Source organism: Pithys albifrons, chromosome 10 (assembly GCF_047495875.1).
Source record: "Pithys albifrons albifrons isolate INPA30051 chromosome 10, PitAlb_v1, whole genome shotgun sequence".
In the NCBI taxonomy this organism is placed as follows: Eukaryota; Metazoa; Chordata; class Aves; order Passeriformes; family Thamnophilidae; genus Pithys; species Pithys albifrons.
Genome location: NC_092467.1, coordinates 26,731,506 through 26,758,228, shown reverse-complemented (window position 1 = coordinate 26,758,228; position 26,723 = coordinate 26,731,506). Strand labels below are relative to the sequence as shown.

At 38.7% G+C, this 26,723-nt stretch overlaps 1 protein-coding gene across 6 annotated transcripts in view; it reads left to right on the top strand.

Moving 5' to 3' along the window:
* The window catches only part of LOC139676330 (BEN domain-containing protein 5), an 893,330-nt gene that overhangs the window by 199,170 nt on the left and 667,437 nt on the right, over positions 1–26,723 (top strand). For all 6 annotated transcript variants that reach the window (XM_071565176.1, XM_071565175.1, XM_071565174.1 and 3 more), the window contains exon 4: positions 12,840–12,934. In XM_071565176.1, the coding sequence (XP_071421277.1) occupies positions 12,840–12,934 (95 nt within the window). The remainder of the gene's footprint in view (positions 1–12,839; positions 12,935–26,723) is intronic.

Genomic DNA, 26,723 nt, shown 5'->3' with positions numbered 1-26,723 from the left:
TGCAGGATGCCAAAAAAGCATCAGATTCTTCTGTATTTGAAAGCTTTTGGGCCATCAAGAGATCAAAAGCTGCCAGAATCAAACCTGAGATGTGCCGTTGTAAATAAGGCACTGACAATTGTTATGTGAGGGGTTGTCCCAGGAGTGAGAGAAGCAAAGAGAGCTGAATTGCCCTGGCTTTTTCCTAAGAAAAATCTGGATATGCAATGGTATCTTTTTTTGGGAAACTTATGTATATATTGTAAAATGGAGTCTGCCCTAACATATTCTGGTGCTGAAATAACCATTTTAGCTCAATTAAAAATCTATTAAGATGAAAATAAACCTTAGAACCCAGTCGTGGTCAGCAATGCCAAATTCTTGGCATGAGAGCTGCTCTGATTTTGAACTATGGTTTACTCTGCTAATCTTGTATTTATAGACAGAAATTTATGAAAAGCAAAGAAAACATTTTTATAAGCATCAAACCAGATCTTTTAAATTTACCAGACCACCTCCCAGCTTCAAATTTCATGCAGATATAAAGGATCATAATTTTTTACCATTTCCAACACATAAAACAGGTCTTCTTATCAAAAATAACTAACTTCAGAATTCAACATAGTTACCAGTGATTATGTTTTTTAACGACACTCTTTCTTTTCCCAGCTGTGTTTTAGAAGAATATTTTTAAAAAGTAAACATGCTCGTAATGTGATTAAAACCTTGAAGCTATTTACAAAAGACTTCATATATGTTTATATCAGAATGTCCTTCCATTTTTCTGCTTGTTTGCTGTTGGTAAGGACATAATGCAAAGCTGCTACAGTTATCACATTGAAACTTGGCAATAAGATCATCCAAGCAAAAGTCTAGAACAATGTTATTTCAAAACGATCTATAAGAATTGTTCAATAAAGAAAACGTTCCTTATATGTATAATTCAACTTCATCTTTATTGATTTGTTCATATTTTTAATAGGCTTTAGAATTGTCAGCGTTCTAGTAAAATATCATGTAATATGGTTTATTGTTAGGGTAATAGAGTTACAAACTTGGACAAAATTTTAATCTGTCCTGCAAGGCTGTTGTTTTTCTGTTTTTTCTTTCCTTAGAGGAATGCTTCTTTCAGTCAACTGCTTGAGGAAGAAAAGGCTTAAGGCATGTGCTGTGAGGAACAATATGAGAAAATGAATTTTCTCTCCAAAAGAGGGGACCCGACTGCCATTCATTTTTGGAAAATGAGCAGTTTTGAACAGGGAAAAAAGATCTTCCTGGTCACATTTTTGTGTCAGTGTTTCATAAGAGCTGCCATGGTATAGACAGATAAACAATACTATTAAAACTGCCTCTATGCACATGGAAAGCACAAGTGCTACTTGATGTGAAAGGAGTGTTTCTGTACAGATCCAGGTCTGAGTCTGTGGGGTGACAGGTTATGTGTGTAGTGCTGTAATTGTCACCTGTGGAAAGAAGGTCCCATCTCGGGGAGTCTTTGGAGGCAAAGTTTGCAGTCAGTGCTATCACAGAGAGTGGATGACTCAGCTTTGCCACTCTGGGGATCTGAACAGCTGGGGTGACAATGTGCTATTTAGATTTCTCTGATTTATGCCAAGGAAATCCCTAATGATCCAGAACTAGGGCAGTGCTAAGCCATGTACTTCACCCTCTTGAGACACACTGTGTGCTCCTCTTGCAGCTGACAGCCCAAATCTGAATCACCATTTTATTTCTCACAGTCACATTCACAACTTAAATCTTTAATCCTGGCACATCTAAAATTCCTGTTGAATTCAGTGTCAAGTGTGTAAAGATCACAGAAGATCATTCTCCCCTGCAATGGGTGTTTGTGTTGTGTTGACAGAGTGCTGTCCCACTTTAGAGGGAAAGTCCTCTTATGTTTTGAAGCTCATATCAGCATTTTTTATTTATTGGAAATCTGCTACTCATGCTGCTGATTACATTTTTTTTGTTAGTTTTCATATTTTCCTGCCTTCTTTGTGGTACATGGCTTCTTTCTCCTCCCCATTCCTGGCCACCAAAAGAGTGTCTGCAGATTTTACCTCTGCAGTACCTGGTTGTAGGCAGGCTGTGGGAGCCGTGCTCATGATGTGAGAACTATAGATTTAAGTAAAATAAAAGGAAAACTTGTCATAGACATTGCAGTAAAAATAAATGTAGGCTGCGTTAGTGTTTTGGGAAACTTAGAGTTTAAATGATATACTGGGAAATGAGAAAGGATCAGCGGTGATTAGAAGTAAAGGAACTGAGAAATGTATCTTTGATCATAAATTTTTTTGCTAATAATTTGTATCTTCTGCTGCTATGATTTTAAGATTCTAGGAAATATGAAGGGAATGATATTTACATATGGTTTCCAAAAAAACTCTTGATTCTTTTCCAAAATGAAAAAACTGAACAACGTAAAGTGTGAAAGATCTTTTGCAGCATTACAGTTAATATTGAGATGTTGTATTAAAATACTGTGTTATAAAGCAATGTTATCAATTTTCACATTTCACCAGAAGGGTTTTCAGCATCTTTAAGTATTCCATCAAACTGGCATATTAAAGAGTGTAGAAAGTACCTGTTAAAATGCACAGAGCATTCAGAGTGGCCTCACAGCAGCCTGCAGTTACTGTTGCTTTGCAGAAGAATAAGCAACCATTTAGAGATGATGTTTCCTCTACCAAGAGAGCAGTTTGAAACAGATTTCTGCCCTAGGTTTTGGAAGCCATCTGAAGGAAAATCAAATCTGTATGATATTGAAAGAAGCTTTGGTCATACATGATATGATTTCTTTAGAGAAGATGTTCAGCACTGTACCATATTTATCTCTTTTTTGGAGTCTCATTTTTGGTGGAAAATTACCAGAATTTGTGCTGAGACTTGCTTAGTATCTGAACAATTTTTCTTATTACTCAGTGCAGTATAAGTTTCAGCAAAGTACCATGTACTCAGTACTTCAAAGCCAATAAAGATGAGCGATCCCTTTTCAAATTCCTTCTATTCATACAGCATTTCAGATTGATTTACATAAACTAACAAAACAATATAACACTTAAAGTTGATCTGTAACAGTAATAAAAATGTTGCTGCATCCCAAAGCTGTAGAAATGTCACTTCCAATCTACAGTGATCACTTACTAAGGGTAAATTGTGCCTATGGGATTTTGGCAAACCCAGAATCTTTCTCCCATAATGCCAGGCTGTCTTAAATCCTGAATCAGAAATCCACCCGTATTCAGGAAGAAATTGTGAGTGTTTGCTTAACTTTAAGCCTCTAGGAACACTTAAAGTGAGGCTAAATATTTATGTGTTTGAGAGCTTTTCTGAATACAAATGCTTTTTTATCCTCATTTAAAGCTCAGTCAGGACAACATGGAAGTTTTACCCATGACATTTGGAAGCAAAGGGACCTGACTGGCTGGACTGCCATGATGCTTTGCCATTGCTGGGCCTTTTTTTCCTTTCCCAGTGCCAGGGAGGAATGCCAGGGAGGAATGCCACCCAGTACAGTACAGGGCATGTTGCTTTAAGACACTTAACTTTCCTACTGAAATCCTCCCAGGTCTTTTGTTTAGCTGTTCTGTTCATGACACTGCCAAAACATGTTTATTCACATGCTGTGAAACACCTTTGCAAACAGACAGAGATCAGCATTTGAATCCAACATTCAGAGCTTCAGCTTCAGAATGGGATTTTCAAAGCTGGGAGTCCAATTCATGTATCCCCTCACCATTAGGGTTGGTTAATGCACTTCTGAGATCTTACTCTGAATGTCAAACAGACAGGTACACAAAAGTAGCAGGAATTAGATCAGATTTCCTTCTACTTACTCTTGGGTTTTCTTTAGAAGCACAAAACTTTGAATAATCTGTTAGTACATGACTCAGGCACTTGGAGTAGAATTCTAAGCAGGAAAAATTGAAAACACAAGAAATAGTGCTGAAGTACTGTGGAAATCATGAACATTTTTTATTCAAATCAATACTGCAAGCTACTGGTTGTCAATGTTAAGATTCCAATGTACACTAACACATCGATTACATTTTCTTATAGAAATTGGTGAATTGTGTGAATGTTGCAGTTTTGCAAAAGATTCAGACAGAAAGAGGAGAAAAAAAGTATTTTAACTTTGATTTAGGATTAGAAGGGATTATTAATTTTGCAAAAGAAAACTAGAGAATAAATGCTATAAAAATATCCCTTATTTCTATGAAATTGATAACATATAGTTTATATATTCCCATGGGAAAAAAAAAGTTTTTTGTTTTGGTTTTTTTTTATCTTTTCATCAGCACTGCAGCTACTCCAGTAAGGATCCAATTCAAATTCTGTCTAAATATAAAGGAGCTGTACAATCTGGGCAAACCTTTATTCTATTACTATTCAGAACCATGCTTGGAAGAACATAGAAAGTTCAAAGGTTTTATTGTAATAGCAACTAAAATGCCTGAATTAAAAAAAAAAAAGAAAAAAAAAAGAAAAAACCAAGGAGCTCTATGAATAACCTGGACATAAAGCCCATCTGTGCTAGTTACTGGTGAAGTAAATAGAGAGGGTTTATGTTTGCAGGCTCTGATCCCAGTAACATAACCAAGACCACTGGCAGTAATAACTAGTGGTTGTACACATCAAAATGTCTTTGTTTTGTAACCCATCAGAGAACACTGAGGCAAATACATCGGTGCTCGTTTTGAGCTCTCCCATATATCCTCTTTCCTTCTATGTGTCATCATCTCCTTCTTTCCCCCCACAGGTTTTTCCCACAAGCTCCAGACAAACATTAGCTTTTAACTGTGAAAAATGCCAGCTGCAAAAGTCATAAGTAAACAGTTGCTGGAAAAGCTTCATCCAAATCTCTCCCTTAACAGGGCTTGCTTTATCTTCCTCACAAGGACCTACACTTGAAAAAGCCTTTTCATTCTCATCTTCCAGCCTGGGTATCAGATGGATTGCTGCCTTTGTGTTTGCATGCTATTTAAATTGTGATTATTACCTTGTGTGTATTCGGGGGTTGATCCATACCAATATCCCTGCCACTCTCTCCCTGTTAGTGCCACTCTCACCTGCTGCCATGAGTGTTTCTGGCAGTGCCAGCGTCCAACACTCCACCTGCATGATTTAAGCTCTATGTCACTTTGTGGTCCATCATCAATGTCTGATTTTTTGGTGAGTATCTCTTGGTAGGGGAGGCTTTGATTCTGGATCATAGGCTGACTTGCACTTTATGAAGAGCCCAGGAGAGCAGACTGTGTAGGGGGAGTAGAATGCTCCCACATGAACTTAGTGCCACTTCATGCTCAGCTCTTCAGTGGCCCACCTTATGCCAGTGCTCATAAACATGGGATTTTTCCCTTGCCATAGTTCCCTATAGCAAAAATGCAGTGACTTTTCCCAGCTTTTTCCTCTTTTCTCAGACTGATCTCATTGTTTTGAGTCCTCCTATGAGCCCTGCACCATGGATGAGATTTGGGCCCAAAACACTTTGTTGACAGCATTATCTTTTTGTACCACCAAGAAGATGTAATTATTATTACTATTTCAAGTCCTATGAAACTTTGCAGCATTTCTTCTCACTGGATAAATATTTTCTATTAGGAAAAGGAAAATGTAAGTCTTTTCAGCTGCTTCCTCTTGAGGGATGTAAGATATCCGTGAATTTTGCTAACACATTCCAGAACAGCCAGCTGTTACTATCCACCTGCAGCCATAATATTGATTGAAAAGAATATAGAACCTAAACATGGATGACTTCTGTAATTATGTAGAACGAGTTTAATACTTCAAATGTCATCTGGCAATGGCTGTAACGTGGCATGGAATGTATTAGGAAATAATTTAGCTGGTTGAGAAAGTCTCAGTGAGAGACCATGCACTGTTTCTTTATCTTAGTGATTCCTGAAAATATTACCCATGTATATGGAGAAAGGCAATGACAAGACCAACAGGGCTCAGACACCTGTCAGTTATCCAGTAAAAAGTTGCTCACACATTCCTGCAGCTCAGCAATTTCCTGGCAATGGAACTAGAAGCAGTTATTTTGCCAAAACCTGCATATATAGGAAATAGAAAATGAAAGTACCTTTGTCCATTCCCCCTGCCCCAAGCTGATGAAATGAAGATGCCTTTGCTATTTTTGAAAATATTTTGACCTTTTACTACAAAGAATGGAAAAAAATGGCAAGAAGGTTTCAGCTTCCACCCTGTTTTAAGCACCCCTGTAGCTGGTTATGCCCTGTCAGGACTTGCACTATTTTCTTTTTGATGAATCAACATGATCCAATATATGTCTTGTGACGCTTTTGCAATTCCATTGGAGATTTTGGCCCAAGGGAATAGGGAGCAGGAGTCAGTCTAATTACACAACTGCTGGCTTTCCAAAGGGATATTTCTGAGTTTTCAGTTGAAAGTTTCAGATTATTGATGTTCAGAGGAACAGTCAAAACAGAAAGCTGACTTATGTTGGCAAGGGAACAGTATTATTATTCTGTTCAATAACAAACTTGCTGATTTTCCAAGAAGGATTGAATGGGGAAACTTGGAGTGACTCTTGCCCTCACAATTTCCAAGTCCAAGGGGTCCCACTCAGAAGCCAAATTGGTGGTCAGGCTATGGCACAGCATTAAACAGGGAGTAGCAATTCCTCTGAAAATCCTTTTGAAATCTTTCTGTTAGAAGATGGTCTTCTCCAGAGTTCTCCCCTGCCCTAGACCCAAATGAGGTAGCATTAATGCTGCCAGTGAAATTCCAAATGGGAATGCTGCCTTACACAGGAGTTACACCTCCTGCGGGTCTGTGCTTCAGCGTAGCAGTGTGAGGGCAAAAAGGACAGACAACCAGGCAAGTGCCTGAATTAGGAATTATTTTTAAAAGTATTTTTTTGTTGTTGTTATTAGCACACAGCTACACTTCATTAATTGAAAAACACTTATACAACTTATGGGTCATCATGAACATCTCAACTACACAGAGTAATACCATGATAAAGTCTAAGCTAATTTTATAGTTAGCAAAGCAGTATAGCAGAGGTTTCACTGAATTAAATTCTTTGAGTCTCATTTTAATGTTGCTCTTTGTAACATCCTAGACTTTAGCATTCCTCAAGTAACCAAGTGAAGAGCTGTACGAAGGGAAACGTCCACAATAATTCACAATCTGTAATGCATTTGCTGCATCTCTTTCCTGAAACCTCCTTATGTTTGAAGACTGGAGAATGTGCAGTTAACAAGGCAGAGGTGCAGCTGCTGAGGGAGGCCTGGAGCTCTCCATGGTCCTCAGAGCCTCCCCAGTAAGGGAGGATTCATGTGCCCCTCCTGAGCACCATCAGGTTTTGAAAGCTCCTTAGCTAAAGAGAAAAGGGCTAAATGATATCAATATTAAAAACTTTTCCATTTGAAAGGACAAGTGATCCTAACAGAGGGGAAAAAAATCATGTCAGAAAATATCCTAAAGACCTTCTGCCTCAAATACCAAAATGTAGCACTTTTTTGTGAGCAGGCAGCAATCCCGTGTTGCCACTTCCTCCCCTCCCCTCCCCTTCCCCTTCCCCTTCCCCTTCCCCTTCCCTCTCCTCTCTTTCCAGCTGGTTAAATGAAGAAATTGTTCATGCCTGACTTCAAAGAATTGGTCCCCAGGTACTTCAGTAGCTTGTAGTGAACTTTGTATCATACTTGTAGCATTCAGCATTGTCCACTGAATTGAAATGATTGTGCTATTAATGCTAAATGTATTATATAACTGTAAATATTTAATATGTGTGTGTCACATCAATATTAAGAATGCCTGACACTTCCTACTGCAAACCATATTTTCAGCTAGTTATAACTTCTCATACTTGTAATGATTTGACACAAAATTTTCCGTGCCAGGTGTCTGCCTCAGGCAGAATTTTGTGGTGTTCTGTGGTGTGTTTGTTTTTTTTTTTTCTTCTTTTAATGTCAGCCAAAGCACCTCAGCTATTTCTGTGAGAAGCCAGCTAGGGAAAACCATGCAAAATAAACCTGGGAGCCTTTTTGAGGGGCCCTGGTGTGTCCTTGTCCTGGGGGAAGGCACTTAACCTTTGTCAAAGGTGTGACTTTCTTTTGGATACCTGCTTCAGTTGGTAGGTTTAGGTGGAAAACCAGCCAAGAAGTGTGTGAACAATGAATGTTTTAGAGATCCCAATTCACCTTGTGCTCTGACATTCCTGTTGGACTTCGATGTTCAATATGACCATCTACCCTCCATGCTTTCAGCTCCAAACTGTCCCCCAAAACAGTAGCAGCTCCTTCCAGTGAGGAAACAGCAAACTGCTGGTAATAAATAAAAATGGGTGATGTATTTCAGCCATTTCCCCCCCTTTGTTTTCCTGTTTCATCTTTATCTTGCTCATGGTAAACACACTGAGCATCTCTTAATACCTATATGTGCTTCTAATTCCTGAGATAGGTTTGCAAAGGACTGTTGGGAAAAGTAGGTTTAACCAGTAAATTTTAAGGCTAAAGGTAGGATTAAGCTTTTCCTTACTTTTCTGTCTTAATGGTTTTAACAGCAAGATACCTTTAAATTTAAACTTCCTGCACATGCTATGGAAAGGGGACATCTTTCTTTTCTCTTGGTAGGTGGAACATACCTGCCTTGCCTCATGTTGTCCAACATCTGTCTCAGATCTGGCAGCCCATGCACAGAGCTGAGACTGCAGCAGTTGTCTTTGCTCATGCTGTGAAGCCACAAGACACCCTGGTGCATCCCTCAAGACCATGCTTTTAGTTGGTGGTGTCCCAAGAGGCTTTTTTACACCATGCTTTGTCCACCTACCCAGAAGCTGCAGATCAGCAATGCAGAATAATGCAATAGATTTGAGATTTTATCGTAACTGCACTGAAACCACACAATTATGATTTCTGATAATTCAGATGTGAACAGTTTCAGTTTGAGTATTGCTTCTACTTCAGTATTCAGAAATGAATATCATTCAGTTTGAGTATTTCATCTTTTAGTGGTACTCATATCCTACAACATACCTAACATGAATTTTTATAGTAAAAATTTCTGCCATTTTTCTCTCTCTTGATGCTCTGGAGACCAGAGCAATTCCTAGGGAATTTATAAGTGCATTCAATCTAGATGGGTTATTTCAGTATTTCCTAAATTCTTAAATACTCATTTATGAGTATCTGAATTATACTACCTATTAAATGACACCCATTGTACATCTCTATAGTTTCTAGATTCATATAGAACAGGGATAATTTTCCTGTGAAAAAGTGTTTTAATGTGCACAGTGTTTATGTAGTCCCTTTGCTCTTTACAGTGCATAACTGGTGTGTTGAAGAATGTCAGTACAGACAGAAATGAGACTAAGAATTAGATTTGTTCAGCAATACTTTGATTGCTGTATCACAACCTTTTTATTACAGCATTCAGTTCAAAGATGTTTGCATACCTTCTTGAGCAAGCTGCATATTTTTGCAGCGTGTGTCCCCGGTGTGTATCCTGTAGTCATTACATTTTTGCACACTCCACTGCCTGAGCTGCATGGACTGTTCTAACCATCACCAGGAATGCTTGACGGAGTTCAGCTGCTCATTTGAGTGCTTTGGTTTGTGTACTTTATTACTTCAGTGGTGTGTGTTGATAAAGTTCTGCTCTGTGCTGTTGAATTTTTGGTTCTGCCAATCTCTGTCTGCCCTGCTGAGGGATTGGCACACATTGCTAACTGCCTGCTCTGCAGTGAACACGAGTGGCTGCAATGGTAGAATCTGCACTCTTTGTTAAATGAGCTGCATATTTTTGTTTTTATATACATTGCTTACCCAGTTGTGTACATTTGCCCAACTCATTATACAAAATAAGCTTGATTGGAATAAGAACATTCTCTACCAGCTGTCTGCTCTGAGTCAGTATGTAACAAAATTAGCAACTTTCTCTTTCCAACAGTGACATGATTGCATCCAAAGTTTAAGGCAATTGGTTTGGAGATCTTGTTTGTTTCATTCACTCCATGCAAACATCAAGATTAACAAACCAATTTGTTGCAACTTAATTTGTTTTCACAAATATGAACAGAGTTCAGTAACAGGAAAATCGGAGCATTCTAATACAGGGAAATGCTTCCATGTAGAGCATGAAATGTATAGAGACCTAAATACCATTTTCTAATTTAGAGCCATATATTGTAAACATATGAAGACGAGAAATAGCTAGAGACCTCCCAGGGTGGATATTTCATCAGATAAACAATATCCTAAATACTTAACATTGCAAACATATATATTTTTTTTAAAATTAAATGCATGCTTTCATCAGGAGTTAAAAAAATAAGTTCATCTCATGACCATTGGAAAAATCTCAAAATACAGGAAAACACATGCACAGGAATCTGTAGTTTTCTCATTACCTTTGGTGCAAAATTGAGTTAACATTTTCAAAGAAGTATTTTTCTCAACTTGCTAGTTTTTCAAGTCAGTTCTAGTCTTACCTACAGGTTATTTTTAGGTTTTGTTTTGACTAATTTGCAGAGTTTGCACACAGAGAAACTTGTGCTCCCACTTAGGAAATCTTCAAGATTACCTTCCCTCTAAAAACTTGCTTAATTTTTCTTGTGCCCAGAGCTATTTACTTAGTGCTTTGTAGTTTCCTTGGCTCCCTACCTGCCCCTCACCCAAGTGCAAATGTGCCTTGTGCCTGTTGTCCATGTCCTACTGCTGAGTTCTTTTACTTTAATCTTATCAATCACTGTTGTCTGACCAGACTGCCTCAAAGGTCGACATTTGTTTTGGCAAAGTTTTACATTTGATAGCTTAATTGATCTTATTGTTTTAGTCAAAATTGTTTGGTTTTAATGAGTGACTGTTTAGCGCTCAAGCTTCTCATGAACCATTATGTAAGAATGCAAACATTACAATAGTTTGTTCTAAAAACAAATGTGTGAATATCATTTTTACTGGTCTATCTTCACTGCTACATGTGAAAAAGAAGCATAAAGAGAGAGACAGAAATTGAATGTATCAGTATATTCTGGAATGTTATATAAAAATTAATTTAGTCTTTATATTTTGGTTTTTCTGTGTACATTAATGTTGGGTATCAGAAGAGTACAACAAACAAGGTATACTGCATTTTACCATCTTAAAGTCAATGAGATGAGCTAGATCCAATTTAGACTTTCTTAACAGAAACAGAATAAGTAATTTTATATAAAATGACTTAGAGGAGACAGATGGTGAGGAAGAAGGTTTTGTCTCTGTTTTCTCTTTTCTTCCCCCGATATGAATTTGCTTTCAGTATCAGTCCATTACCCTTAAAAATTATAAATTTTGCTCTTTCCTTGTTAAGTATCAGCTGTAGTTTCCCCAAAGTTTTAGTGTAAATTAAGATTAGATTTGGAATATTTTCTTCTCTGTCATATTCAAACAATTGATGGCTGTGTGCAAGTTCTGTGTCAGTATCCTGTACACTTTTTACAGTTGAAAATTCTTACCTTTGCCAAGGGAAGGGAAGAGAAATAATCCTTTCTTTGGAAAAAAAATTAGAAAACTTTTTTCCTGATGCTTTGTGAAGCCTAAACAGGTTAAGGGATTGAGTGCACCCGTGGTTGGCTTGCAGGTGACACAAAGTTGGATGGGACAGTTGATCTGCTGGAGGGCAGAAGGCTCTGCAGAGGGATGTGGACAGGCTGGATTGATGGGCCCAGGCCAACTAGATGAGGTTCACCAGGCAAAGTGCTGGGTCCTGCTCTTGGGTCACAACAACCCCCTGCAGTGCTACAGGCTGGGGCAGAGTGGCTGGAGAGCTGCCCAGTGGGAAAGGACCTGGAGGGGCTGGACAACAGCAGCTGAACACAGGGCAGTGTGTGCCCAGGTGCCCAAGAAGGCCAGTGGCATCTTGGCCTGTATGAGAAATATTGTGGCCAGCAGGACCAGGGGAGTGATTACCCCCTGTACTGACACCGGTGAGGCCACACCTCAAATCCTGTGTCCAGTTCTGGGCCCCTATGACAGGTAAGACATTGAGGTGCTGGAACATGTCCAGAGAAGGGCAGTGGAGCTGGGGAAGGGTGTGGAGCACAAGTCTGATGAGGAGCATCTGAGGGAACTGAGGGTGTTTAGTCTGGGGAAAAGGAGGCTCAGGGGAGACCTTATTGGTCCCTACAACTACCTGGAAGGAGGCTGTAGCCAGGTGGGGGTTGTTGGTCTCTTTTTCCAGGTCGAAAGAAATAGGACAAGAGGAAGTGGCCTCAAGTTGCACCAGGGCAGGCTTAGATTGGATATTAGGAAAAGTTTCTTCCCTGAAAGAGTTGTCAAGCATTAGGACAGGCTAACCAAGGAAGTGGTTGAGGTGCCATTCCCTCAGGGATTTAAAAGACATGTAGATGTGTTGCTTCGGGGCATGGTTTAGTGGTGGACTTGGGACTCCAAGGTTAGTGTTGCACTTGATAATCTTTGAGATCTTTTCCAACTTAAACAATTCCATGATTCTATCCTATGGTTCTATTAAGCAGTTAGAAGGTTTTCATGAGGATTGTTACCATGTCTCCCAGCTATCCACCAGCCTCTGTAACCGCTGCAGCAAACTGGACTTGCTTTATTGTTTTCAGACCTGTTTCTTTATCTGGCTATGAGACCTACTGAAAAATCTGCATACTAAATTAAAAACATACATTTCATGTGTATCACTGCAGTGTAAAACAACAGACAATTTAAATTCTTGGAACAGAGAGGATATCCATTATCTGAGATCTATGGAGAGTAACAATAATTCATAAGATACACATGAATTATTATCTCTGTATATATTTATGCAGCAATACACATAGAAACTCTTTCAGCTTTTATACCTGATATCTTTTCTTTTCCTCTTTGTTTTCCTCCCAGAGAGTTATTTTCAATGTTGTCAACTTCAGTAAAACAAAAAGCCTCTATAGAGATGGGATGGCTCCAATGGTGAAATCCACAAGCAGACCAAAATGGTAAGTTATACTCTCAAAGTCTTGCTTAATGAGATAAAAATGTTGTACTTGACACTTGTTGTGAAGACCCTCAGGCTTAGGTGCACCTGTACATAAGAGCATGAGAACTCTGGTACAGCAGAGAGGTGAGGACAGGTTGGTTCTCTTTGGAGCAGACGGACAGTATGAATTCTGGAGGCCCCTTCCAGCCTTGCTTCTGTGGGCTGTTGTAGTGCCTTATTTCTAGTGGCATCCCTGAATTGAAGTCTGTTCAAGCAAGCTGAATAGTCAGGGCTTGAGCCAAATTATTTTTCAGTGACATCCTTGCTGTCCAGCTGTTGGGACAGTCCCTGTCCCAGTTTTGGCCTGTATCAGCTAAGTCTCCCCAAAATAGCCTACAGACAGTATGGGAGATGAACTGGGGCTGCTCTGGTTCTGAAAAGATGCTGGGAATTGTTCTCCCTGTTTTGGCGTGGTTGGAGTTTGATGGAAGAATGTGAGCTCTGCCATGTGAGGTGACCTCATGTGCATGAGCAGTGTCTGGTCTAAGAAAGAAGGTGGCCAAACACCTCCTTGTAAGCTACATAATATATACAAACCAGAAAGTCATGTGCACATTAAACACGTGAATACCCATATAGATGGCACATTTTCTCAGAGCAAATGTAATGAAACATCTCCTGTGAATAATAATATGCAAATCTGATGAGTCTGAGTGCATGCAAGACGCCCAAGAATTACATGATTTGCCTTTGCTGGGAGACTTGTTTGAATATGGATAGAGAGGTTAGGCCAGAAGTGTACAGTAAGGGATTCTTGCCAGCCTTCACAGCTGCTACTTTTTATTGGTTAATTAATAATACATTTGATCAAGCTAGACATTCTCTCAGCCTAATAAATACATCTTTCTTAAATACTTCAACTATCAAAAAATTTCCGCTCACAAGATGGTCGCTTTTGGTGGTCATGAGATTGCTGTTATTGTGTGGCCTCCTCTTCATATGACCAACAGAATGGATATTTGGATTTTTATCTAGATGTTAAGGTCATATGGACAGAATAGCTGTCTCCCAGTACAGTTAGTAGATTGGGTCAATTCCAGTTCAATAGGAACATGTAATAACATTGAAAATTAATTAAAAAAATCCATTGCATTTAATGTTTTTGTAGCAAAAGTCATGTTAATTATGTTTACTACTTAACTTCAGAAAAATCTTCTGGGGCATTTCAGGGCCACATTTATCAAGCACACTTTAATCATCTTTCAAAACCTTCTCCTTCTCTCACTGGGGTCTGGTATTTGCAGCTAAGTATATTGTGGTTTAAGTTTATCTATAAATCAGATATTGCTTTCATACAAATTTTATGCCTTACTTTGGTTTCAAATTAAAGTGTAAATCTTACAAAACAATGCAAAATGGACTTATTTTTTTAGAACATATAGGCTCCTCACTATTTTTAAAACAGATTTCTCTTCCATTTCCCTGGAGATCTATTTATTTTTGTGTTTTATATTTTTAGAGGATGTATTTTGCTCCCATGAAAGCGAGGAATGAATAACATTGCCTGGAGCCAGGCACAGTGTAGGCAGCAGGTGCTGAGCAGCTTCCTTTTACAGGGCTACTACCATACTTTAATCCTGTTTCAAACATTCAAGATGTAATTTTTTTTTCTTTAAAAATATGATTATTCCATTAAGATATTCTTATTTTTTCTAATAGTGTACATATGAAAACATCTTGCTCCACTTTGAGGTGCACATTAATTCCTACTGTTATCAGGGACCTCAGTGATATTGGGGTCTACTCAGTATAATTTTCTGTCTTGATGTTAATAGGATTCATGCATGTGTTTTCCAAGTGGGAAAACAGATATATTATTTTTGGATATATGAGTTCTATTAGGGCTGTCTTCCATTTGGATTATGCCTTTCACAGTTACCTCTGTATCTGTTTCCATGGCATTCTAGTGAAACCTGTAAACAAAATTTTCTCTTTCTCTGTTTGCTGAAACAGGATTTACTGGCACTTGCAGTTGCTAATGCAGCACACAGGTAGTTGTGGTCCTTGAACATGAACAGGCCAATATCCAGCTGCACAGATTTGATCCTGTTTGATGTTTTGGATATAGCAATCTTGTAGGCAATACTGAATCATTCAATGCTGCAAAAGTGCTGAGGTTTACGTGAGGGAGGAAGGTGTGGAAGGAAACTATTGACACTCTCCACCTTATACTGGGATTTATGTCAGCACAGCGTGGACAGAATGAAATTAAATTAGAAAATGATTTATTATTTCCAAAAAAATGAAGAAACATTAAATGTTTTTAAATCAAGTTAAAAATTAAGATTACCAGAAGCCATGGGCTCCAAGTAGTCTGTAGCTCAGGGTTTGTTTCTGAACTCCTCTGTATGAAATATTTGAGGAATTCATCATTGTTGTGCCTGCCTGTGGAGGCACGAGTTCCACACCAAAATTAACCCCTTCCTGTGGCCACACTGGTAGATGCAGTTCTGTGTCACACATAACTATTCCACTCCCCTCTTTATGTAGTCAGGTTTGAGTTTTAGAGTGAAAAAACATCCCTTTTGTGTTTGAGAGCTGTAGGTGCATTACTCCTCTTAGTAACAGATAGTCAAACCTGAGTTATGCCCTTTTGATTTAAATGAGAAAGTTCCCACTGTATTCAGGCTCGAATTTGCCCGTATTGCTCACAGCCCCCTGCATATCAAACACAGATTGGCCTCCAGAGACGGAATTGTACTGTTTGTTTTGAGTGTGGTTATGCAAACATGGCTCCGAGCTTCGCAACATCTCGTGAGTTTGATTCTTGACTCTGGAACAAATCGCTGCCAAGTGCTCTTGAAGTAGAGAGTGTGTCAAACAGAGATCAACGTTTTTGACCTGTATTCTCTTGCCCTGTGGGGTAAGATCTTTAAATGCAGACAGCATCAAGGTTCAGCTCAGTGTTGCTGATGTAAATGGAGTATATCACTGTCATCAAAGCACTCGATGTGGACACAGATGTTCTGGTGTTGACATATTCTCTTCTCTTTTGAAGTAAGGCCAAGCATTTCCAGTAATGAGCTACTGGAAAAGAGGAAGCTGTATGTTGAAAGATAAGGAAAAAACAGGTTTCATGGTAAAGAAGAAAGATCTTTTTTTAAAAAGAGAAAAAATCCCTGAAAAATAAATTCTGATTTAAATTTTATATGTTTTCCCCATACATGGTCATGAGCACTAAATAGTACAGGATTGTGACTGTTGTATCAGTCAAATTTCACTGCATTAAATCACAGCTCTAATACAGAAATACAGCATTGTGTCACACCGTGTGACATCAGTTGTTTCCACAGCAAATTGGACAAGATGAAACTCAAGATTTTATTACAAACCAAGGGAATGGTCTGTGTCTGGTCACTTTAGCACTTTGCTTAAAATTAGCTGGTTGTTCAGATACATTGCACTGAGATTTTAGAGAATTGGTGGGGTTTTTAAAACCAAAAATTTATATATATATAATATAAAAAATATCATAGTGGCCTGTTCTGATTTGCCTGTGTCTGGTTTGTTTGTCTTTTTAGTGGAGGTGAAGAATTTGAAGGGAGAGAAATTTGAGGAAATTAAATTTTTGCTATGTTTATGGACTTACTACTGTAATCTTATTTTTCTTTGCAGCTTCATTTAAATGCAGCATTATTTTGATACAGTTTCTTAACCATGATTTCACACTGAAGAGCTCTGTCTTTGGAAGGGGTTAGTAAAGTCTACCATGTGGGCACAACGGTGGAAGACCATATAAGGACATATACTATACTATTATATCAATTGCATAAAGTTTTACAAGTTTCTCAAAGTTAAATAGAAGAGTGAGTTGTTCGAGAGGCAGCAGATTTTCCAAATGATGAAGTGAGCAAATATTCCCTTTGGGCAGAGAACAGCTATAACTCTTGATTATTCAGTGTGAGCATTGCCTCATTGGGGACATTAGTTTTTCAAATTGTGCTAATCTTTTAAAAGTAACAACTGGCCACTCATCACCTTAGGTATTTCAGCAAGATCATGTGCAAAACTCTAATTAGTATTTATAGAACAGCAACTCCTCCCAGTAGAATAGTAGTTGTAGCTGGCAAATATCTGGTTGACACCTGTTAAGTCTTCAGACATCCATTGTATTTTATTCTGCATTTCAAATGAGCAGAGAGCAGTAGGTGAAGTCCCCATAATTAATGAATAAAGGATAATAAATAACATGGCTCTTGAGTGGATGAACACGAGGTTAAAGAGTGTTCTGCAGTTGTGCTGCTGTATTTCAGGAAGTGTTTGTTTGTCAGTAATAATGCTTGCTATAATATTATGGGGCCTCCAGCATATGAGAATTTAAGTCTAGATTTACATATGTTTTGTTTATAATGTCAGATTTCAAACTGCTTCTTGGCAAAGCAGCTGCTTTCTTCCCTGTCTTTTATCTCACTCAGCACTGACGGCTGGATAGCTCCTTTCCCCAGCAAGCACTCTGCTACCTCTGTTGCTGTAACATCTACTGTTAAATACACACAACACATTGCTTCTGAAGTGTTTCTCTTTTCCAGTAAACCTGGAAGCACAGAAAAAACTTCTGGGTAATTAATTCAAATTTGAATCTGTATGTATCTTGGTAAATATTGTCATGATGAGGAATTTTGGTAGACATCAAGAAAAGCAATGTAAGTTTTATGAACAATACTCCCATATGTTCCATTCATCAGAAGGGGACAAGTCTGAGAAAATCTGAATTTTGAGTAGCTAAAATGTGTTGCTTCTTGCCAAGTTTCTTTAACATTTGTGTCTACAATGCAGTGTTACAATCGATACCATGTCTACCAGGCTGCATTATACATTCAGAGACTTTCAGCAGCATTTTTAGTATGTATTTATATATCTTTAGCCATAAGATAAGCTGTTTGTGAAATGAGCTGTCATTTGTGGTGAAACAGTTTGAGAATTAAGCACTAAATATATATATAGCTTGCTAATCTGAAAGACTAAAATTGCTTACTATAACATATATAGCAGGCTGGGGTTGATGATAACATCACCTGAGCTTAGGTAAAGATGCACAAGCTGTTATCATTACCTGGTTCCTTCCTTGGCCTATTTTACAACTTTGGCTACTTTTTGAAGTTTGTATCTTTGCCAGTTTTATAAAGTAATGTGTGCTTGCTCTTGCTTTTCTAAGGGATGTGTGAGAACACTTTTGGAGGCTCAGAAATACGTCCCATGGCACAGGTGTGTGTTGGTGCAGTCTCTGCCAGGTGCAGTTCTGGCTCCTTAGAGCTGCTCCCTCCCTCATCCCAGCACAGCTCTACAGAGAAGCACCAGGCTGCCAGTTGGCCCAGATTAAAACCATACTTTCAAGGAAAAGAAAGAGGACTTAGTATTGGTCCTCAGAGATCCAAAATCAGCTGTAGAGGTCCAACTGGAGGAGTCAGGGAGGTGGCAATAAGTGGCTAAAGTAGGGCAAGGGAACGGGGACAGCAGCTGCCAGGAAAATGCCCAGAGAACTATCTGTGGATCCACAGCCTCTATTTCAATAACTCGCAGCATTTTACTTGAAGAAAATAGGGAGAAAGACATTGCAATATGGACCTTTTGAAATCCTACATTGAGTGAAAAGCAGGAGTCATTTTGTTTTGGTCTCAGTGTAGCTCTTTAGAAGAAAATAAAATCTTTTTTAGACAGTTTTGAGGTTGGCATATTTATTAAAGTGAAATAACTGCCACTGAAGTCAATCCCTGGGTAAATTAATGTTTGTGTGAATCTTGTGAAATAGCAAAAGAAACAGATCTAACCACTCTACAAACCCCTAAAAGAAACACATTCCTTTCCCTTTCCCAGTCCAGCAAAGGTAGTTATTCCTGGGAATACAGAGTAGGTTACATATCACTGTTTTCAACAATAGCTTTTGTGGAAATAGAGGACAAGTTATATTCTCCTAAAAGAAAGTATGAATCAGATACCAAAACTGATGTGTTTATTGTGTAGACTAAATGGGATTTGTTTGTGGCAAGAAAGTAAGTTAAATTTTATTGAAGGGATATTTCAGTGTAAATTTAAGATGCATGGAATTGTGTTGGATGAAATTAATAACAAAGAAATTAATTTAATATAAAAGAAGGCAAATTAATTTTAAGATTCAAAGAGAAAATAATGAAGAAACTCCAAAAGACAGCTAAGCCATCATTAAAAAAAACTAGGTGTTTTATATGTATCTGTGTGTTTGCTCATCATTTATCTGACTGATCTTCTATAAATCAATTTATTTAGATTACAGCAGAGTCAAAAGGCCCCAGCCAGGATCAAGACTTATTGTGCTTAGTGCTGTGGAAACATATAAACAGACAAAGTCCTTTCCCAGAGTTGTGAAAATTTTATGATTGATTTCAGTAAGAGCAAAGTTAGGCCAATACTGAGCACTTCTGAAAATTCCATCCTTAAAGATTTATTCCAAGCAGTAACTGTTTAAAAAATGACATACTGCTTACATAAGAGTCTAAATATTTGATGGTTATAGTATTTACATCTAAAACACCAGAGGCTATGTGCTTTAATACTTCAATCTGTTTCCCATATAGTCTGTCAACATGAGTTCCCTGCATTGATTGAGGGCACTCTGGGATCCCTAAGGTTGTATTCATGAAAGGTTACCCTTGGCACTACTTTATTCATGAAAGGTTTGAAGCACATTGGAAACAAATGGGGTTGTTCCTGCTAGGTGCATTTTTGTCATCTATAAATACTTAATTACTGGGGTGCTGATGAGAAATTCAAACTCTTAAAAACGTACAGTTGCATGAAAATAATCCCCCCATCAGCAGAGCAAATCCCAATGAAATTTGCAGTTGGGAGATTTTGTGGCAGTTTAAACCAACTGAATTGTAGGTTTTTCCTACTATGGTCCGTGGTTTTGAGTTTAATAGCTGCAATATATGACCAGAGCTGTGCATTATATCTCATCCTGAAACAGGTCATTCTCTTTCCTCAGGTGATGGGCATTTGGTGGAACTGATTGCATGAAAAGTGTTCACAGACCTGGGTCCCTAACCTTGGCAGGTTTAAAAAAAATACATAGAATTGAAGCTTTTTTTACCCCAAATGAGTCTATAAGTTAGATAAATATGGGCAGCACTGAGCTCAAAGCAGAGTCAAACTACCAAGAGGACATTGCAGCTTTTCATTGCAATTTTATACTTTGGACTAATGGAGCGAAGCAGAATGAAAATCACCTCTGTTAAGAATGGCATTTATCAGCTGTAAGTACTTAGTAGTAAGAGCCCTACACAGACAAAGCTGAGTGTCACCAAGAAATGTACTTGAAAATCAGACTGTTAACACAAGACTACACAAATAAGAGCCAAAAACTGTAATCAGAAAATGTAACATGTCTTTAAGAATGTTTTAATGGTCTGAAGAGTGCTAGACAAGTTGAATTTAACAAGATGTAATAACCTATGACATAATATAATTGAGAATGCACCAGGATGCTGCACAGTCAGGTTAAATTTTCACTTTCCTTCACTTAGCCTTGCAACTTTAAAGATCCTTCCACACAGGGTTTTAAAAATACATAGTACTATTTAAATTTACATATGACATAAAAGCATAGATGTGCAATACATCAGAAATACAATTCTAACTAAAGGTAGGGCTGAAACATCCAGTGTAATATTTTAAAATTTTTTTTGAATCATTAACAACAAAATTTTCATTAATTTGCTGTGAAGAAACGATTTAGTGCAGAAGAAAAGGTAAGGGGAAGTATTCATTGCAAACTCCTGATCAAAGTGAGACAGTTGTCAGGCACCTGTCTTATATTTGATGTAAAAGTCAAAGCAATGAGTTCAATTACTCTTTTAATAGAAGACAAAAGCAGTTTGCTGTCCTGTGGAAACTGAGAACTGTAGAGAAAATAAGCAATAAATAAGTATGGCAGGTGATAATGCAGGAACAGAACATTAAAATAACAGGTGCTGTATCTTGAACTTCGTCTCCTGAGATTCGATAGTTGTACACAAACCCAGAAGATAAAGCCCCAATTTTTATGCTGTGATTACTATGGATAAGTTATAAATTAACTTCTGCATGATATGGTACAAGTTGGGGAGAATTAAAATTTAATGATAATAGAATAGGGATAAGATCTCTCCTTTATCTCTAGATGTTGAGGCAGTGGTTAAAGTTTGTTTTTGCAACTGCTTCAAGTAGCATTATTGAATTCCAGCTTGAAAGTGAAACTTTGCTTTCCTGCTTCACTATATTAAGCATCTCTGAGATTGAAAACCTACCAAGAGCTCTCCTGGTGTGATTAGAAAGTATCCAATATTTTTTGGCAGCAAATACTAATTCCAATCATTCTGTCTAGTACTGCTCAGGCAGCACGAGGATAACTGGCTGTCAGATGCTTTGGGTAATGGAAAGGTAAGGCTCCAGGCTCTCTGTGGAAAGCTGGCAGCTTTGCTGACACTTCCCTGCCACTGGAAAATGAGAGTTCTGTGGGGAGGGGATGGGCAGCGCTGGTTCTTGGCTGGAATAGCATCCCTTTGGAAATGGTGGGCCATTAGTACAGGCAGGAACAGCTCCATGCTCTCAGAACCACTCTCAGACATTCAGGTTTCCCTGCACATGTCCCCCCAGGGCTGAGTTGGGGGGACACAGAGCTCCTCCTTAAGTGCCTTGGTTGCATCCCTTTGGGAATGGTGGGCCATTAGGATAGGCTGGAGCAGCCCTGTGCCCTCAGTACCACTCTCAGACACTCAGGTTCCCCTGCACACATCCCCCCCAGTGCTGAGCTGGGGGGACACAGGGCTGCTCTTTAAGTGCCTTGGCTCTCAGGGCATTGGGCAGCTGGTCTGCAGAGTCTCCCCAGCACCTGCAGTGCCCCTTCCAGCCTGGGGTTTCCCCCCTAATCACCCTCAGATGGGTGTCAGGTGTGCCATGCAGGTGTCTGTGCTCAGGGTGCTGTATCTGCCACAGCTGTGCAGGGGGTGGGAGGCACCTCTTGGGTGAGTGAGCCCTTTGCCCACAGCTTTGCCCACCCTTCTGAGGCAGGAGGGGAGTGCTGTGTGTCCTGGGCAGTGAGGGATTTCACAGCTCCTAAACCCCAATGGTAGGTGAGCTCTTACTGATTTTATCTTTTAACAGTGAGGAGTGTGTGGGAATTGTTAAAAACGATGACAAAGAAACCATAATATATTTATTTCAGCTGGGTTTTGTTTGAAAGAAGGTGCCCTGTTTGTGTCTATGCTGTGGGGGGCTGTGCCCTGCCCTGGGGCCACTGTCCCTCAGGGGCTGCCTGTCCTTCCTTGTGCTGCTCAGGGTCTGCCTTGTGCAGTTTTCCAGTCTTTATTCTTTCATTTTTCCCCTTTTGTGCTCTTGGAAAGCCACCATTGATGCTGTTGGAGAGAGAACATGGGCCCTGCAGCTGTTCCCTGTCCCTCCAGAGGTGCCTGCAGGGATGTGAGCAGGCTGTGGGTGTTTGCTGAGCTGCCATCTGACCACAAACAGTGTGGCCAAAGGACCCGTGTCATGAGAAGCCCAGTGAGGAAAAGAAAGTGTCCTTTCAGCACCTCATGAATCAGGGATTGGTTGTAAAAATATTGAGAACTTGCACTGGGTAGTTGGACTTGCAGTGAAATTACTTCAAATGGCAAAATTAGTAAGTTCATTAATAGGGCACTGGTGTTGAGATTGAGGAAGGAAATGGTGTTTCTGTTTGCTTTTTGTTTGAAGATGTCAGTGTTGTTTGGCCTTTTTCAGGTGTGTAAAAAACCCTCTGTATTTATTCTGTGGAGAATTTTTTGGAATAGTTTATTGGAAATGTGGGATACCCTTCAGCAAATTTGCTCAAGACAAAAAGAGATTCAACTTAGAATGATAGATTTACTATAGAAAGAAATTGAGGAATATCCAGCTTAAAATAACATACTGTGCCTTTTAAAATTTGACAAAATCCTCTCCTAATATTTTTCTCAATGTAGTTAAAAAGCACCAGTATCTCATAGTTTTGATACTAGCAGTGCTATAATAATTCAGTTTTGATAAAGAAAAGAATTTTTCCCCATCTGCTACTCTGCTGAACAGTCTGATGTTCTTATGGCTGTCTTTTAAAAGTCATTCAGTCAATGAAGGGGAGTCATGTAGCATGTGTATTTTTGTGTGGAGCTTTTTTATTAAACACAATTCTCTGGGCTCTCCTGAGAGACTGCCACGATCCTGGAGGTGATGGTGGAAAGGATTGCGGTGCAAATCCTGCCCAGAAAGTGTTTGGCTTGACTGGGAACTTGAGGAATGACTCAGCCAGGGGAAAGGTGTGGCTGCAGGTACAGTCAGAAAGGCTTTACCTTCAGGAGCACTTTTTGTAGCTAAAAGCGAAGTGAGATAACATAAGTAGGGAAGGAAACATATTCAGATTTGCTGGGTTTTAACCTCAGCAGGAAAAAGTCTGATTCTTGCTTTAAAAGAAGTTAAAAAGAGGCTATATGGTTTGTGCACCTGGTAAAATTAAGAGGAATTAGGTGGGAATCATGGATACAAACACAATTTTTTGTATAAGTTAAAAAGAAAAGCCTTGTTCTGTATGTCAAATTTTCTTGAGAATATGTGATTACATTAACTGCTGCATTTCTGTCTTAAATCAGATGATTTAAAAGTGGAAAACTACTTGCAATCTGAAAATGATCACCTGGAGGAAATTTCCACAACAGTGGAAATTTCCCTCCTGATGTGAGATACCCACACATCAGAAGTCAACATCTGTGATCTGTGTGGCTGCAGTCCTTGACAGGAGTCTCATAATACAGTGAAAATGAACAGAGCATTCTGGATTTGTCATTTCTAATACTCATCAATTCATTTCTCTGTGCTATGGAAGTACAGAACCCAATAACCTGGATGAATCATGAATGTCTGGGGTGGGTGTGTGCGTGCATGTTGGTGTGGGGGATGCTCCTTCAGTTAGATTTGCTCTCCTTTTATTTTGGCAATGAATTCCAAGTTTGCATGAAGAGACTGGGCTTCAAAAACATACCTGAATGGAGGAAGTGAAAGAGTGGATACAAATGGCAAGAAAAGAGTAGCCCGGAGTGAAATGTGTGACTGTCTGAGGCCTCTGGATACTAAAATAACAGAAGGAAATAAATTACACCTTGACTGCAGGTTCTTCTATATAGAAAAGTAACAGTCTACCATAACCAAGGATAGAAAACTGTATTTTAGTTCTTAACAGACGCTGCACAATAGAATCCAGTGTTTGCATTCACAGTACTGCCACTGTGTGGTTTCCCCTGAAATTCTGCAGGTAAGGAACCCATTCTCTAGCAAAATACCAAGGCACTCAAAGCAGTGTGTGGATGTGAGAAGGAGAGTGATGGGAGTGAAAATGGTATGGATGCATTTCAAAAGGTTTGCCCTATTTATTTTTGGTTTTAATTTCAGTTTGCCTTTCTTGAAGGAGGGGATTTTCATGCTTGTAAAGTTTCTGCTTTGCAAATACAGGTTTTCAGCACAGTTTGGCATTTCAATACCTTAATATTTATGGTCGAAACTGAAGATATTTATTCTTTGTTTCAAAAGTTGGTACACAATTTTAGGTTCAAACCAAACTTGTTATTAGAGATTCTTTTTAAGGTTTTAGTTCTTTGAAAGTAAAGTGCAATGAGATAAAGATATATCCCCTGACAGAATCTGCTGCTAACATAAATAAAGGCTGTTTGTAGCTTTAATTTAACATGTAATTAATGAAAGCTATTTCTCTTGAAGCCACCAAAAAATGAGAATTAATGTTTAGAAAACCTTCTGGTAAGTGAAGCTGAGATACTTTATAGCAGATGCACAACATTTACAAGTATCACTAATATGATCTGCCTGACAGCACGAGCCCCACGCACGAGAAGTTAATGGTCACTAATGCCTCAATAAAAGCTGTTCATTGGAATGTATTTTTTAAGATTCACCTTTAAGTACAGATACTTGGTATTTTGTGTTCCAGTTTCAAAATGAACTTCTGTGCTTGTTCCTCATCTTGGTATCCAAACATTTTTGCTTTTGGAGAGAATTATAAACAATTTAAAATATCATAAAACACTCTGACCCTGAGTGACACAATACAGTTATTGAATTCAAGCTTAAAAAAATGTAAAAATATAATTTGTGTCAATTTGGTTATAATATAGATATATAAAAATATATCTTTTTACTGTTCTAGTGATAAATGAGACTTGAACCTTGAGAGCTTTTGAGCAGTACTCATTTTTTACCTTCACTTTTTGCCAGACTCTGCTCGATATCTTCCATCTGATTTTCAAATGAACCAGCTGTGGGTTTGAAATGATAGTCAATTATTCTTTTTTCTCTCTATGGCTGTAACCTAGTGAAATTTCTCTTAATTTCTTTTTTCATATCTAAATGTGGTTATATATGTCAGAGTCAGAAAATCTGGAAACTAGTAATGAACTGCTGTGTCTCTGACCTTGCTGGACTTGTCCTCTCCTCCTGCTTTGTGCTGGGCTTCCCTGTATGTGAGTTGTGAACAGAAGACTGTGCCATGAAAGCAAGTATGTCACAGACATGAAAATGCAGCAGTGTTCAGAAGGTAGTCAGGTATTCAGTTACACAAAAATAATGAGCTAATTGTGGAGATTTTAATTGCAAAGGAGGAAACTTTTATACAGTGAAAAAGAGATTTATGAGAAATAGAGAATGGGGGAAAAAAAGACTGAGCTTCAAATGATGGCACCACACTTGGATCCATGCACAAGAGGGTGAACCTCTGCTGCTGCTCCCCAGTCCAGTAGCTAATGGTGGCCTGGGATGTGGATACAGGTGAAAACAATTACCTTGGGTGGATGAAATGAAATCCAGCTAAGGGGGAAGGAGAGCTTTAAAAATCACTAATGAGACCTTGATAAGTTTTGAAGAGTTAGGGCAAATATGCTTAAATTTTTGGGTGTACAGAGCGTGAGGAAGCTGACTTCAGGAATTTGGCCAGCTCATCTCTAGAGGTTATAATGTTTGGCTGTTTTCTGCTCAGAGTCCCATCCCAAGATAGAAGATCTAACTAGTGTTTATTATCACATTTTACAGAAGGAGAGATAAAGGCAGAAGATAATAGATTTTTTTTTCCAAGGTCATTGTAAGTATCAGCTTAGGAGCAACCTCAGAATGTTTGTTCATTTTATTTGATTCTCAGTTGAGTGATCTGAAAGCAGTAAAAATCTACTATCAAATGTACTACGTTCTACTGTTGCATTATTACTTTAAAATTTCATGCAATGCATAGCCTGGCTGTAAGCAGGTCCAACATGGGGTTTGGCATTTACTTATTTTCATTTTTCCCCCCCCTAAGACTTCATTGTTTAAAGTCCTAGGGAAAGCTTGAAAGTTTCTTTGTCTTCAGACTGCAGAAAATTATTTTGCTTTTTCCCCCAGAAGGGTACTACTGGTCCTAGTGGGATTCATCATACCTTTTTAGTTATATAGGAATATTTATATTCACTTACAATTGGAGAGTTAGAATTCACCTCTCACAATATTTATATAAAAGTTATCTGCCTCTAGATTGCTGAAGAAGAGATTGCCCTTCATCACCTCAGAATACTTGTATAACTTTTTTTTTAATGTTTTAAAGCTGCCTAAAAATATACCCAGATGCTCCAAACGAAGTAACAGAAAGGTTTCCCACAAGCTCCAGAACAATTAAACTCAGTGCTCCCTTCTAAATAAACCATGTGCTGGGTCAGGAGAGCCAGCAAGAGGCAGCCTCTCTAGACCCACTG